The following is a 16,880-nucleotide window of genomic DNA, read 5'->3' on the forward strand; positions in this document are numbered from 1 at the left end:
TTTATTTTAGAAGAGCGCCACGCCCCCTCTAACGCCCACAATCGCCCACAAACAATTTTAAAATGGGTCCTGCGCCCACATCTTTAAAGATTTCCGAGAAGTATAAATGTAATTTTGTTGTGTATACCTATCGAAATGTAGAAGACATTTTTCAAATCGGACCATTCATTAAAAAGTTATACGCAATCAAAATGTATGTATCTATCTCCCTCGCACTCCCTTTAGCTGAGTTACGATTATTAGTCGGGCCACCAACCCGAGTACAGCGTTCGCATTCCCTCTAGCTGAGTAACGGGTATTAGATAGTCGGGACACCAACCCGACTATAGCGTTCTCTCTTGTTTTTTTTTTATTTTGTCATATTAAAGCTAGTATACAATACTAAAATTAATTTAAAAAAAAAAACGGCACATGAAACTGAAGTCCTTCGGCCAAAAAATGATATTAAATCGTATCATTGTTCGTTTTGTTTTTATAATTTTTTTGGTGCGGGTGGAGTTTAGTAATTACTCTCACATTTTTATATTGCAGTTCTAAGTTTGTAAATACGTACGGTAAACAAACCAGCTTGTTAATATTACATAAATTGAATTTTTAATTGCCTTCTCATGTAAACGAAACTACTCAGAAAATCGTTCCTATGGAAGCTATAGGATATAGTGGTACGATCTGGCCAATTTTTGTTACATATATTTATAATATTTATTTAGATTTTTGGTAAAAATTTCATAGCGATAGCACATCTAGAAGTATTTATGGCCGCGGCTCCGTACAAGCCCGACCACTGTGCGCCGGTGCCAGCGTTGTTGGCGCCGACGCACGCAAAAGGATACCATGAGCTGCAGCGGCAGCATTGTACCATTCGGTCATCATCCAATATTCTGTCTGTCTGTTTATCTGTCTGTCTGTCTGTCTGCTGAGTAACGGGAATCTGATACTATAGTGATCTCTTTCCTTATCCATAAAAAAGCAATGTCAAGGCTCAGTTACATTTTATTTAAAAATAAGTATAATGCGCACTATTTACAGGGGTTACACAACAAATGGTAATTGTGTTCTCAAGCTATCACAGTTTTTAAACAGCTAGTTGGCTTCCTACTAATATATGTATACTAAAAAAGTAATTTATAGAACCGAATCAGCGATATTACCAATACTCCCAAACTACGATGCTTACACTTAACTTGAATTACCAATAACCAAATTTATATGCCTCCCTCTCACGTTGTTAATGGTTTCCTCTCTACATAAACCAGAATCAGTGTGGGGTATCCATCCCTTGTTGTCTTTGTGTCTCATCGATCACGTGGGACTATGGATCTATAGAGTAGAGATGATCAGCTCGATGATACCATAGATAGATGTAACCTAAAAGACAGTATAATAATTTAAAAATTTAAATAATTTTCAATCTATTCAAAAAAGAAATGTATTTTCCACAGTATGCGAAAAATTAATGACAAATAACAAACATATAAATAAATATTTAAATATCTTTTATATTTCAAAAATAATGTTATATATGAGCCATTCTCTGGAAAACCAATCACTCAAAATGTATTTTGCTGCGATTTTTTTCCTTTGTATACCCTTGCAGAGGGTATTATAATTTCAGTCAGATGTTTGCAACGCAGTGAAGGAGACGTTTCCGACCACATAAAGTATATATATTATTGATCAGCATCAATAGCCGAGTCCATCTAGCCATGTCCGTCTGTCCGTTTCTATGCAAACTAGTCCCTCAGTTTTAAAGCTATAGCGATATAACTTTCCCAAAAGTCTTCTTTCTATTGCAGGTAGTACAAATGTCGGAACGAGCCCGATCGGAGCACTATATCTTATGGAGCACTATATCTTATAGTAAAAAAAATAATAGAAAAACCATTGTAACTTTGTAGAAAGTAGTCGTTTTGATTTTTGACAATGCACACTGGGCCAGAGAGTTAATTTTTTGGCCAAAAATCTGTAATTTTTTTCCTAGGACAGTTAGAAGGATGCAGTTTTTTGCATTTTTTCTTAAAAGATTGAACTTTTTAACGAACTAAAAGTAAAATTTCTTGGAATTTTATATGTTATAGATAATCCAGACCAAAGTTGGAAAATTTTACGTACTTTTCGGTTTATAATTTAAAAAAAAATAACTAGAAGGCGCACTCAATCCATTTTCATTCACGATAAAGTAGGAGATAAAACAAACTTAAAAAAAATTAACATCACTAAAAAATATTATGTTGTTTCAGATTTATGAACCGTTAAAAACTGCAACTTTCGGAGGCTCCCACATCAACGTTTGTCAAACAATCGATTTAAAAAAAATTGTATTTTGTTTTCTTGTTACCTCTCAAGTTTTATATAATCAAATTATGTAAAAAAAAATTTTAAAAATATTGTTTTTTGATTTGTTTAATGTTAATTTGACATATTCTGAAGTCATCACAAAAGTATGCTACATTTTTATTTGCATATTCCTGATTAAATAGATAGATATAGATTTCGAAAATACCATAATCGATTAGTGTACATAAAAAGTAGATTTTAGATGTTAGTCACACTAAAATAAAATTTTTGCGCGCAAAATGTTCACTAAAACCTGAAGAAAAAAAGTACGGCATACTTTTGGGCTCTTCAAAATAGCTCGACTTCGAGTTAAGCCTTCAATAAAAACTTAAATTACCGAAAACTAAGGCAAAACCGCATCGAGTTGGTGGGCTACGCTATTAGTAAATTGATCAATGAATTTTTTTTTAAGGAATGAACTAATTTGGGGTTGGCACTCAAAGGCACTTGAAAAGCAAAGTACTCATTTGCTAAAAAAAAAGCCGTAAGAATCAACAAATACATTTATTTTAGGAAAGAAGTAAGACATACGTCCTATATTATATTTTTTATTTGTTAAAAGTAATTACATCTACAAGTTTCGTGAAGAGTCAAACAGCTACATCAGCATCTTTGTCTTCAAGATTTTTTGTAATTTTCATCAATATTTGATGAATTTTCCACTTTGAAAATCCGGTACAAAAAATTCTTTGAAACATTGGCATAAATTAGTTTAATGTATTATAAAACGGAATCCCAACTCAATTTGGTCATTTTCTTAAAAAAGAAAAACGTATTTTTGGCCAAAAATCGGATCGGCTAGCCCAGTGTGCAATGTAAAAAAAACATTTTATGTAGGCATACCTGCATGGTTATATAAACTTCGGCTGGCCGAAGTTAACTTTCTTTCTTGTTTTTTTTTTGTTATTTTTGTAATTTTCTACGGGATATAAGCTCTTCCCATAAAGTCCATCCCTGTAAATCGGTTGGGATTCTTGACAAATGTTAAACTCGTGTTCCTACAGAGGACCATCCACATCCACCATCCGATCATAGCTGAATTGAAGAGAGGTTGCTCATCTCGAAATAAACGAAGTGGTATTTCAACTCGGCAAAACTGTCGTAAAATTACGTTCTATCATCTTATTGTAGAATAATACAATAAATAGCATACGAAACAAAAAAGGAAGCTAGCCTCGGCCAGCAGAAGCTTATATACCCTTGAATATAAATTAAATACCTATAGTTTATTGCTCACTCGATCGGTGCAGTTCCATGGATTCCAGATTCTGCGTGACTATTTAAAATGTTGTTTTTAAGTTGTCAAAAATCATAACGCCTACTTCCTACAAACTTATAATAAATTTTCTTATATTTGTTTGATTATTCTTAAGGGAGCCTTTAGATATACTGGTCTGAACCAGCTCGCTCTGACATACAACAAACTTTTAAAAACACAGGGCGGCAACACTGCTACTATTTTGACCGCAGCAAAGTGGTTGCCCCCATTTTACCCAAAATTGGCAAAGGGTATGCCAATTTTCTTTAAAATGCTCAAGCTTTTTCGTGGCATATTAGATTTTTCTGGAAAACTTTCGGTACTTTCTAAAAATAGATCTAAACTCGTGAGCACGTGTTTAGTTGCAAAGCAAAACTGCGCGCATCACTAACTTTAAAACTTTAAAAGCGTGTATTTCTTAAATTACGTGTCCAAATTAATACTCTGTGATATGGTTTTTGACCTTAATGGTGTTATTTTTAAGTTTCATCACTATGGACGGCAGTCCATGTAGTGACGAAGCGCACCAGGAGAGTGTGTGAAGGCGACTACTATTATATAGCCGCAAAATTGAAAATCTGCTGTGATAGTCCGATCGTAATGAGTAATACACCAATCGAAAGGTATTGCAAAAACTTAAAGGATTGCATACCAAGACTTTAAGAAAATCAATTGGCTTGGGAGAGAGAGCAGTGAAAGTGAAAAAGTGCAAATTTCGAAATTTGGAGCTGTTGGGGCCGGTGTTCCTATTAAAAATACCCGTCGAATGAGGGGTCATATGATAAAATCCGACGCTCCGTTCAAAAGTTATAGCCAAAATAAGATTTTCTACGTCTTCCCAAAATGAAAATTTAATTCTGTTTGTCAGTTTGTCCAAAACATGTTTTTTAAGTTTTGAAAATTTGATATGACGTTCATCACATCGATATAAAAAACTTTTGTTCTACCACTTTTGGAAAAACTCGCTAGTTTAGCGGGAAAACAGCTATAAAAAGCTTAAATTAACTTCTATACTACTAAAGCTACAGACTTTTGCTGCATCTCGTTTGAAAGGTATTTTTAAATGCTATAAATGCCTTCTATTAGGAATTTGTGTAAATGTAATAGTTAAAAAGATAAGAACAGAAGACAATTCTTTAAAACTTTTTTTTAAGCTTTTTTTTATTTTTCTCAAAAACGGCTCTAACGATTTTCTTGAAAACTTTAAACTGTATAGCCCTTGAGATTCCTTAAATTTTGGTATCTAACACATTACTGTAAAAAGTCACGGTTAAAAGTTATTTTTATACGAAAATAGCCGAGTCCATCTAGCCATGTCCGTCTGTCCGTTTCTATGCAAACTAGTCCCTCAGTTTTAAAGCTATAGCGATGAAACTTTTCCAAAAGTCTTCTTTCTATTGCAGGTAGTACAAATGTCAGAACGAGCCCGATCGGAGCACTATATCTTATGAAGCACTATATCTTATAGTAAAAAAAAATAATAGAAAAACCATTGTAACTTTGTAGAAAGTAGTCGTTTTGATTTTTGACAATGCACACTGGGCCAGAAAGTTAATTTTTTGGCCAAAAATCTGTAATTTTTTTTCTAGGACAGTTAGAAGGATGCAGTTTTTTGCATTTTTTTCTTAAAAGATTGAACTTTTTAACGAACTAAAAGTAAAATTTCTTGGAATTTTATATAATATAGATAATCCAGACCAAAGTCGGAAAATTTTACGTACTTTTCGGTTTATTATTTATATAAAAAAAAAATAACTAGAAGGCGCACTCAATCCATTTTCATTCACGATAAAGTAGGAGATAAAACAAACTTAAAAAAAATTAACATCACTAAAAAATATTATGTTGTTTAAGATTTATGAACCGTTAAAAACTGCAAAACTGCAAAATAGCTCGACATCGAGTTAAGCCTTCAATAAAAACTTAAATTACCGAAAACTAAGGCAAAACCGCATCGAGTTGGTGGGCTACGCTTTTAGTAAATTGATCAACGAATTTTTTTTTTAAGGAATGAACTAATTTGGGGTTGGCACTCAAAGGCACTTGAAAAGCAAAGTACTCATTTGCTAAAAAAAGCCGTAAGAATCAACAAATACATTTATTTTAGGAAAGAAGTAAGACATACGTCCTATATTATATTTATACCCTTGCAGAGGGTATTATGATTTCACTCAGAAGTTTGCAACGCAGTGAAGGAGACGTTACCGACCCCATAAAGTATATATATTCTTGATCAGCATCACAAGACGAGTCGATCTAGCCATGTCCGTCTGTCCGTCCGTCTGTCCGTCTGTCCGTCTGTCTGTTTCTACGCAAACTAGTCTCTCAGTTTTTGAGCTATCGGGACAAAACTTTCGCAAAAGTCTTCTTTCTATTGCAGGTAGTGTATATGTCGGAGCCGACCGGATCGGACAACTATATCTTATAGCTCCCATAGGAACAATCGGAAAAAGAACTTTTAAAAATTCTAGCTTCGGTGTTTTTTGAAATATTACCTTCTACTTTTGGGGATGTTATTTTTTAAATATTTCTGAATTTCGAATTAATTATTTAAAAAATCGGACTACTATATCGTATAGCTGCCATAGGAACGATCGGAAAATTAATGGAAAAGTAATAGGAAATAAATTCTAGCTTCTTTGGTTTTTATTGTATTATCTTCTACTCTAGGATATGACTCTTTTTAAATATTTCCGAATTTCAATTTTAATTTAATCAAAATCGGACGACTATATCATATAGCTGCCATAGGAACGATCGGAAAATTAATGAGAAATATTAGAAAATTGAACATTTTTGCGATTTGTTAATTAATAGGAACGATCTGCAAGGGTATATAAGCTTCCTTTCTTGTTTTTATTTGTTGAAAGTAATTACATCTACAAGTTTCGTGAAGAGTCAAACAGCTACATCAGCATCTTTGACTTCAAGATTTTTGTAATTTTCATCAATATTTGATGAATTTTCCACTTTGAAAATCCGGTACAAAAAATTCTTTGAAACATTGGCATAAATTAGTTTAATGTATTATAAAACGGAATCCCAACTCAATTTGGTAATTTTCTTAAAAAAGAAAAACGTATTTTTGGCCAAAAATCGGATCGGCTGGCCCAGTGAGCAATGTAAAAACAACATTTTATGTAGGCATACCTGCATGGTTATATAAACTTCGGCTGGCCGAAGTTAACTTTCTTTCTTGTTTTTTTTTTGTTATTTTTGTAATTTTCTACGGGATATAAGCTCTTTCCATAAAGTCCATCCCTGTAAATCGGTTGGGATTCTTGACAAATGTTAAACTCGTGTTCCTACAGAGGACCATCCACATCCACCATCCGATCATAGCTGAATTGAAGAGAGGTTGCTCATCTCGAAATAAACGAAGTGGTATTTCAACTCGGCAAAACTGTCGTAAAATTACGTTCTACTCATCTTATTGTAGAATAATACAATAAATAGCATACGAAACAAAAAAGGAAGCTAGCCTCGGCCAGCCGAAGCTTATATACCCTTGAATATAAATTAAATACCTATAGTTTATTGCTCACTCGATCGGTGCAGTTCCATGGATTCCAGATTCTGCGTGACTATTTAAAATGTTGTTTTTAAGTTGTCAAAAATCATAACGCCTACTTCCTACAAACTTATAATAAATTTTCTTATATTTGTTTGATTATTCTTAAGGGGGCCTTTAGATATACTGGTCTGAACCGGCTCGCTCTGACATACAACAAACTTTTAAAAACACAGGACGGCAACACTGCTACTATTTTGACCGCAGCAAAGTGGTTGCCCCCATTTTACCCAAAATTGGCAAAGGGTATGCCAATTTTCTTTAAAATGCTCAAGCTTTTTCGTGGCATATTAGATTTTTCTGGAAAACTTTCGGTACTTTCTAAAAATAGATCTAAAGTCGTGAGCACGTGTTTAGTTGCAAAGCAAAACTGCGCGCATCACTAACTTTAAAACTTTAAAAGCGTGTATTTCTTAAATTACGTGTCCAAATTAATATTCTGTGATATGGTTTTTGACCTTAATGGTGTTATTTTTAAGTTTCATCACTATGGACGGCAGTCCATGTAGTGACGAAGCGCACCAGGAGAGTGTGTGAAGGCGACTACTATTATATAGCCGCAAAATTGAAAATCTGCTGTGATAGTCCGATCGTAATGAGTAATACACCAATCGAAAGGTATTGCAAAAACTTAAAGGATTGCATACCAAGACTTTAAGAAAATCAATTGGCTTGGGAGAGAGAGCAGTGAAAGTGAAAAAGTGCAAATTTCGAAATTTGGAGCTGTTGGGGCCGGTGTTCCTATTAAAAATACCCGTCGAATGAGGGGTCATATGATAAAATCCGACGCTCCGTTCAAAAGTTATAGCCAAAATAAGATTTTCTACGTCTTCCCAAAATGAAAATTTAATTCTGTTTGTCAGTTTGTCCAAAACATGTTTTTTAAGTTTTGAAAATTTGATATGACGTTCATCACATCGATATGAAAAACTTTTGTTCTACCACTTTTGGAAAAACTCGCTAGTTTAGCGGGAAAACAGCTATAAATAGCTAAAATTCGGAAATCCGTAACTTATATACTACTAAAGCTACAGACTTGTGCTGCATTCCGTTTGAAAGGTATTTTTAAATGCTATAAACGCCTTCTATATGCAATTTGTGTAAATGTAATAATTAAAAAAATATGAACAAAAGACAATTTTTAAAAACTTTTTTTTTAGCTTTTTTTTATTTTTCTCAAAAACGGCTCTAACGGTTTTCTTTAAAACCTTAAACTGTATAGCCCTTAAGATTCCTTAAATTTTGGTATATAACACATTACTGTAAAAAGTCACGTTTAAAAGTTATTTTTATACGAAAATAGACACTTTTGCCAGCTCGAACAACTAACGCTCCCTGAATATTTAATTTTGTCTAAGGGTATCCGAACTGTATTTTAGGGTCATGGAATCAGTAAATTTGCACTTAAGAGTTCCATATAGGAATCTTTTGTTCTACGACTTTTGGAAAAAGCCGCTACTTTAGCGGGAAAAAGCTAAAAATAGCTACATTTCGTTAGCTTGTAAGTTCTACACTTCTAAAGGTACAGACATGTCCTATACCTCGTTTAAAAGGTATTTTGAAATACTTCAACGCCTTTTTAACTGAATTCGTTAAAATACAATAGTTTAAAAATTATGATTTATGATCAATTTAAATTTAAATGTTTATATTAGCACCTATGAGAGCAAAAGTAAACAAACCAAAACTTCTGATATCAAATAAAAACACATTTAAACAAGGTAAAAAACTAGTGACGATTGCACCTTCAACGTACAAAAGTTCTGATATCAACTTTTGGGACGAAAAATGATTTTAGATGCGACTAAATAAGTACGCTACCTAAAATTTATTCATTCGGCACGCTACAACAGAAAACTTTTGTGTAGATATTAAATATTTGCTAAAGCGGGCCGAACGAGTAAATTTTAGGTAGCGTACTTATTTAGTCGCATCTAAAATCATTTTTCGTCATTAAAGTTGATATCAGAACTTTTGTACGTTGAAGGTGCGATCGTCACTAGTTTTTTACCTCGTTTAGAGGTGTTTTTATTTGATTATTAATAAAAGCTAACTTGTGTTGTCTTTATTATGAAATGAGTTCTTTAGTTTCTAGTGTTTTTACCAGCTGTTGTATTCGTCTTTTTATGTTTACTTAAAGTTTAACCTGTGTTCCCCCAAGATTCCCCGATTCATTTTTTATTCAGTGTAATTGTTAATACCTTAAGGTATAAAAAAAGTTAAAGCTAGCTGCACATATTTGCAGATGTGTCCATAATCAACAATCTACTAACAGGCTCTATTTTTTTCTTTAAGGTCAAATCAGCTGTTCATTGTGTTTTTTTTCGTGTTTCGTGTTTTTATTAGGTTCAAATTGTAATTTTCGTTTTCTTTTGTTATTATTGGATTTTTGGTTATTATTATTGGGTTTTTTTAATTTTCAAGTAATTTACAGGGAACACTAGTTTACAGCCGAAATGCTCCCCAGCAATTGATCGCAAATTCTGTTAGTGTTGGACCCCTAGATCACGAAAATACCACTAATTTGTATACCCTTGCAGAGGGTATTATGATTTCAGTCAGAAGTTTGCAACGCAGTGAAGGAGACGTTTCCGACCCCATAAAGAATATATATTCTTGATCAGCATCACTAGACGAGTTGATCTAGCCATGTCCGTCTGTCCGTCCGTCTGTCCGTCTGTCCGTCCGTTTCTACGCAAACTAGTCTCTCAGTTTTCAAGCTATCGGGATAAAACTTTCCCAAAAGTCTTTTTTCTATTGCAGGTGGTGTATATGTCGGAACGAGCCGGATCGGACAACTATATCATATAGCTCTCATAGGAACAATCGGGAAAAAAGATGTAAAAAAATTATATCTTGGGTGTTTTTGAACCTATAACATCCTACTTTTGGAAATGTCATTTTTTATCTAATTCTGAATTTCGAATACAATTTTTTCAAAATCGGACGACTATATCATATAGTTGCCATAGGAACGATCGTTGGTTTCGTTGGTTTTTGTTGTATTCTCTTCTACTCTAGGATATAACTCTTTTCAAATATTTTCGAATTTCGATTTTAATTTTATCAAAATCGAACTACTATATCATATAGCTGCCATTGAAACGAACGCATAATTAATGAGAAATAATAGGAAAATTAATATCGGATAATAGGAATTATGTGCAAGGGTATATAAGCTTCGGCTGGTCGAAGCTAGCTTCCTTTCTTGTTTATTTCGATGTCACAGTTTTTTTTAAAAGATTTTTTAAAGTTCAGAATGTTAAATTTTTTGATTTTGTTTTATATCTCGGCAGATGTCTACCCGATTGGGCCAGTTTTCGTTTTATTTTAAAATCAATAGATCAGAGCTTAACTTTGTCATACAGTTCAATATAATTGGATAAGTAATGGCAGCGCAGAAGCTTGACAATGTGTTTTTTGGTCGACAGTAAGTCGGCTGTATATATCGTAAAAACTCGAAATAAATCCGTTGAAAATAATCGGTACAAACTTAAAGTTTACATTCTACCGAATAAAACAAGCCGGATATGGCACAAATCCATGGAAAACTGGATTTATGGTGAATTTTTAAAGTTCGGATTTTTTCACTTTTTTCGGTTGACAGAGTCCAAATTTAAGATTTATCATAGTGTGAGGTATTGGAATACCGCACAAGAATAAAGACCGGGAACAGTACCCAAATACGGGGAACGGTACCTAAATACAGGGAACAATACCGAAATAGGAAGGACGGTACCTCTGGATGGGGAACCGCTTGATTGTTCCAGCCCGAGGGAAAGGCCGTTAGAAGACGCTGGGAAAAATGAGAGACAAGTGGGATGGCGAAGTACGAGGAATGGTGAAGGAGCGAGGAACCGAGCAGCGTCGAGAGTCAGCAAGATTTGTTACCTTATAAGGGCATGCAAGGGGGCCCAAGCGCGGCGGACCCAAGTTTGTGACCTTATTTGGTCATGGAAAGGCCAAAGGCGATTGCTACCCGTTATTCGGGATCAGCGGCGCTACCATTGGTGGAGAATTACGTGATGGAAAGTTACCTGCCAGAAGATTGCGGCGGGCCGGGTATGTAAGGAGGGCCTCGGCGGCTGGAGGGTTTCTTGGAGCGCAAGCACGAGTCAGTGTACGGTTGGTGAAGTGAAGTGGAAACCCTCAGGACAAGGAGTTCTGAGACCCAGCGAAGGCAAGCAAATCAAGTGCGGTACGGCGTAGTCGAGGAAGCGCTTACGGAGTAGGCGAAATAACACCGGAGGCGATTACTTTAACGGAGGCCGGCAAATCCTGTCCGTAGGACCCCTACCAGATTCCGTCCGGCAATCGAAGGCCTCACCCCAAGCCGAGTCTTTGGACCGGCGAGCCACGGGATCGGACAGCGACCCAACTGTGCGCGCTAGCCGCTCAGTCGAGCAGGTTTCTTTTCCCGCCGACGAGGCCGAGCTGGTCAAAGGTAGCCCAATCGGAGCTTAGGACGACGTCCTAGCGGACCGGTCGGAACGTGTACCCGGGCAGAGGCGACACTGAAGTGGAAATCTGGTGGAAGAGCGGAGTGACGGACACCCGAGGAGCGAAACGTTTTGTGGCTAGCAGAAATAAGCAGAAATAAAGACATTGTCGTGAATTGGATATTCCTGTGTTCTTATTCGGGGTACTGCCACGTGTATAAATTCGTGGACCGAATCCAATCCAATCCCCTGAGCTAGCTCAGCCAACTCGGGGCGATCAGAGATCGTTACACTGGCGCCCAACATGGATAGTACACCCGAATAGTTCCAATAACAAGAGAAACCAATAATGTTAACCCGCAAAAATGGCTCCAGGATGGGTCTGGGGACTAAGAAAGGAAGATCTCAAAAAATACGGAGAAGAATTCACAGTCAAGCTAACTGGACTCGTGGGCAAGATGAGGAAACAGTTCGGCGAGTGGGTGGAAACACACAGTAAAGATCCGGAACACATAGAACGATTAAACGAACTAGCAAAACTGCACCAGCGAACATCCCCAGAAAAAACGCAGAGCCAAAAGGTGAGACAGCAGCTACAGACTCCATAATAACACATGTTCCACCCAAACCAAACTATCGGCTGCCCGAAACTCCCAGAGATTGCTCAAAGGTAGCAAAACAAGTAAGGGAGTGGGGATTCAAATTCGACGGAACAGGAAAGGCCCTCGAGTTCCTAGAACAGGTAGAATGGTCGGCGGACACTTATGGACTGGACAAAGACCTAATCCCTCGAGCAATGCCAGAACTTTTGTCAGGGATGGCATTAAAATGGTATGTATCTAATAATGAACACTGGGATCGATGGAAGGAGTTTATAGACAGCTTCCAAGTTTATTTCCTTCCGAGGGACTATTTTCAAAAACTCAGGGAGGAGGTAAATCGAAGAAGGCAGAGAGTGGGCGAACGATTTAAAGGAGTTTGCAGACATTAATGCGACCCCTACGTTATTCAACAGAGGATCAGCTCAAAACCATATTAGTGAAAGGCCTTCCGGATTTTAGGGCATATGTTAGGCCATACCAATGCGATAGCCTATTACAGCTAATGAAATTAGCTGAGAACTCGAAAGGGACAGGGAAAAACTACGACAGGAAGCAAGGACTCGCCCGAGATTTATGGCAGCGGAGGTACAATACCAGCCAACACCAGAAGAGTGCTGGCGGCTTCAAGGTCCACAACCGGCACCGAGGGGGCGTAACGGATTCGTAAACAACTCGATGATGGCTTGCAGACGCTGTGGTCAAGACGGACACTTTGCCCGTGAATGCCAAAACGCTTGGCTAGAGTACTGTTGGCAGTGCGGAAAAATCGGCGTTGCTGCAAAACGAGGGGAAACGCATTCCGGCGCCGTCCATTGAGAGAACAGCGGCGGTCGGAGCAAGAACACCCTCAAAACTGATCGGAAGCTTGAAGGACGAGGGCACCCACCTGTCAGCTACGGTGGATACGGGAGCAACTGGGAGTTTTATAAGCGAGAGCCTCGCGAAACGAATCGGCACGGTGACACAAAGGAAAGGCATAAAACGGCAAGTACGTCTGGCAGACGGGAAAAATACAGGTATATAAGAACAAACGAGATAAGACTGCTAATCCTACCAGGAATAATCGACGATTTGGTGTTGGGATGGGATTTTCTGAGTACAATGGGACTGAGGTTTGAATGTGCAGGCCTGGGAGTAAAAATAGTACCACGGTCGAGGAATGAGGGAGGAATGGCAGTCTTACAGGAAAGTTCGCCAACAGACGATCCAGCAAAAAAACAGTTCCTGAAGGAGGAACTGGAAGCGTTTAGTAAACTCTCAGGAACGTCCCACATAGCTCAACATCATATAAAAATGACCGATCCAAGACCGATAAAACAGGTATTTTCCCAAAAACCCAAAAATGCAGTCGGAAATTAATAAATTAGTGGACGAGCTCATAGAGAAAGGCTGCATCGAACCGTCAAAAAGCCCACACAGCGCCCCGATAGTAATGGTGAAAAAGAAGACGGGAAGATGGCGTCTATGAGTAGACTTTAGGCAGCTGAATAGCAGATCGGAAAAACCACATTCTCGAGCAGCTACGAGAGGCGACATATATAAGCAGCCTTGACTTAAAAGACGGCTACTGGCAGATTCCGATGGAGACAGAAAGTAGACCACTAACTGCATTCACGGTACCTGGAAGGGAGCTGTTTCAATGGAGGGTAATGCCTTTTGTGTTACATTCGGCGCCGGCAACGTTCCAACGAGCATTGGATCAAGTTATAGGACCAGAAATGATGCCACACGCGTTTGCATACCTGGACGATATAATCGTAATAGGGGAACATTGGAGGAGCATATGGCAAACTTGAAAGAAGTTTTCCGGCGACTACGACGGGCTAACTTGAAGATAAACCCAGAGAAGTTAGTTTTTTAGGAAAGACTTGAAGTATTTAGGGCACAGGGTAACCGATGAGGGCATTCGGACAGACCCCGATAAAGTAGCAGCGATCGCCGAATTAAAACCACCAGCGAACACGAAAGAACTGAGACAGTATCTGGGGGTGGCCTCATGGTACAGACGGTTCGTTCCAGAATTCGCAACAACAGTACACGCTCTAACGACCCTACTAAAGAAAGGAGCAAAGTGGGAATGGTCCAAAGAACACCAGAAGGCATTTGAAACGGTCAAAGAAAAACTAATATCCGATGACGAAGCGCACCAGGAGAGTGTGCGAAGGCGACTACTATTATATAGCCGCAAAATTGAAAATCTGCTGTGATAGTCCGATCGTAATGACCAATCGAAAGGTATTGCAAAAACTTAAAGGATTGCATACCAAGACTTTAAGAAAATCAATTGGCTTGGAAGAGAGAGCAGTGAAAGTGAAAAAGTGCAAATTTCGAAATTTGGAGCTGTTGGGGCCGGTGGGGATAAATGTCCCCTCGCAATGTTTTTTTTGTGTTCCTATTGAAAATACCCGTCGAATGATAAAATCCGACGCTCCGTTCAAAAGTTATAGCCAAAATAAGATTTTCTACGTCTTCCCAAAATGAAAATTTAATTCTGTTTGTCAGTTTGTCCAGTTTTGAAAATTTGATATGACGTTCATCACATCGATATAAAAAACTTTTGTTCTACCACTTTTGAAAAATTCGCTAGTTTAGCGGGAAAACAGCTATAAATAGATAAAATTCGTAACTTCTATACTACTAAAGCTACAGACTTGTGCTGCATCTCGTTTGAAAGGTATTTTTAAATGCTATAAATGCCTTCTACTAGGAATTTGTGTAAATGTAATAGTTACAAAGATATGAACAAAAGACAATTTTTTAAAACTTTTTTTTTTGCCTTTTTTTTATTTCTCTCAAAAACGGCTCTAACGATTTGCTTGAAAACTTTAAACTGTATAGCCCTTGAGATTCCTTAAATTTTGGTATATAACACATTACTGTAAAAAGTTATTTTTATACGAAAATAGCCACTTTTGCCAGCTCGAACAACTAACGCTCCCTGAGTATTTAATTTTGTGTAATGGTACTCGAACTGTATTTTAGGGTCATGGAATCGGTAAATTTGCACTTAAGAGTTCCATATAGGAATCTTTTGTTCTACGACTTTTGGAAAAAGCCGCTACTTTAGCGGGAAAAGCTAAAAATAGCTACATTTCGTTAGTTTGTAAGTTCTACACTTCTAAAGGTACAGACATGTGCTATACCTCGTTTAAAAGGTATTTTGAAATACTTCAACGCCTTTTCAACTAAATTCGTTAAAATACAATGGTTTAAAAATTATGATTTATGACCAATTTAAATTTAAATGTTTATATTAGCACCTATGAGAGCAAAAGTAAACAAACAAAAACTTCTGATATCAAATAAAAACACCTCTAAACGAGGTAAAAAACTAGTGACGATTGCACCTTCAACGTACAAAAGTTCTGATATCAACTTTAATGACGAAAAATGATTTTAGATGCGACTAAATAAGTACGCTACCTAAAATTTACTCGTTCGGCCCGCTTTAGCAAATATTTATTATCTATACGAAAGTTTTCTGTTGTAGCGTGCCGAATGAAAAAATTTTAGGTAGCGTACTTATCTAAAATCATTTTAGCTATTTATAGCTGTTTTCCCGCTAAACTAGCGAGTTTTTCAAAAGTGGTAGAACAAAAGTTTTTTATATCGATGTGATGAACGTCATATCAAAATTTCAAAACTTAAAAAACATGTTTTGGACAAACTGATAAATTGACAAACAGAATTAAATTTTCATTTTGGGAAGACGTAGAAAATCTTATTTTGGCTATAACTTTTGAACGGAGCGTCGGATTTTATCATATGACCCCTCATTCGACGGGTATTTTCAATAGGAACACAAAAACAAACAAGGGGGCATTTATCCCCACCGGCCCCAACAGCTCCAAATATCGAAATTTGCACTTTTTCACTTTCACTGCTCTCTCTTCCAAGCCAATTGATTTTCTTAAAGTCTTGGTATGCAATCCTTTAAGTTTTTGCAATACCTTTCGATTGGTGTATTACTCATTACGATCGGACTATCACAGCAGATTTTCAATTTTGCGGCTATATAATAGTAGTCGCCTTCGCACACTCTCCTGGTGCGCTTCGTCATCGGATATTAGTTTTTCTTTGACCGTTTCAAATGCCTTCTGGTGTTCTTTGGACCATTCCCACTTTGCTCCTTTCTTTAGTAGGGTCGTTAGAGCGTGTACTGTTGTTGCGAATTCTGGAACGAACCGTCTGTACCATGAGGCCACCCCCAGATACTGTCTCAGTTCTTTCGTGTTCGCTGGTGGTTTTAATTCGGCGATCGCTGCTACTTTATCGGGGTCCGTCCGAATGCCCTGATCGGTTACCCTGTGCCCTAAATACTTCAAGTCTTTCTTAAAAAAATCTAACTTCTCTGGGTTTATCTTCAAGTTAGCCCGTCGTAGTCGCCGGAAAACTTCTTTCAAGTTTGCCATATGCTCCTCCAATGTTCCCCTATTACAATTATATCGTCCAGGTATGCAAACGCGTGTGGCATCATTTCTGGTCCTATAACTTGATCCAATGCTCGTTGGAACGTTGCCGGCGCCGAATGTAACCCAAAAGGCATTACCCTCCATTGAAACAGCTCCCTTCCAGGTACCGTGAATGCAGTTAGTGGTCTACTTTCTGTCTCCATCGGAATCTGCCAGTAGCCGTCTTTTAAGTCAAGGCTGCTTATATATGTCGCCTCTCGT

The 16,880-nt window shown here is 37.3% G+C and overlaps 1 protein-coding gene across 3 annotated transcripts in view; it reads right to left on the reverse strand.

Moving 5' to 3' along the window:
- Positions 1 to 975: 975 nt before the first annotated feature.
- Positions 976 to 16,880, reverse strand: part of LOC138912316 (scavenger receptor class B member 1) — a 472,662-nt gene continuing 456,757 nt past the window's right edge. For all 3 annotated transcript variants that reach the window (XM_070212707.1, XM_070212704.1, XM_070212706.1), the window contains one exon: positions 976 to 1,368. In XM_070212707.1, the coding sequence (XP_070068808.1) occupies positions 1,321 to 1,368 (48 nt within the window). In that variant the 3' untranslated portion in view covers positions 976 to 1,320. The remainder of the gene's footprint in view (positions 1,369 to 16,880) is intronic.

This window comes from Drosophila takahashii, chromosome 2R (genome assembly GCF_030179915.1).
Source record: "Drosophila takahashii strain IR98-3 E-12201 chromosome 2R, DtakHiC1v2, whole genome shotgun sequence".
In the NCBI taxonomy this organism is placed as follows: Eukaryota; Metazoa; Arthropoda; class Insecta; order Diptera; family Drosophilidae; genus Drosophila; species Drosophila takahashii.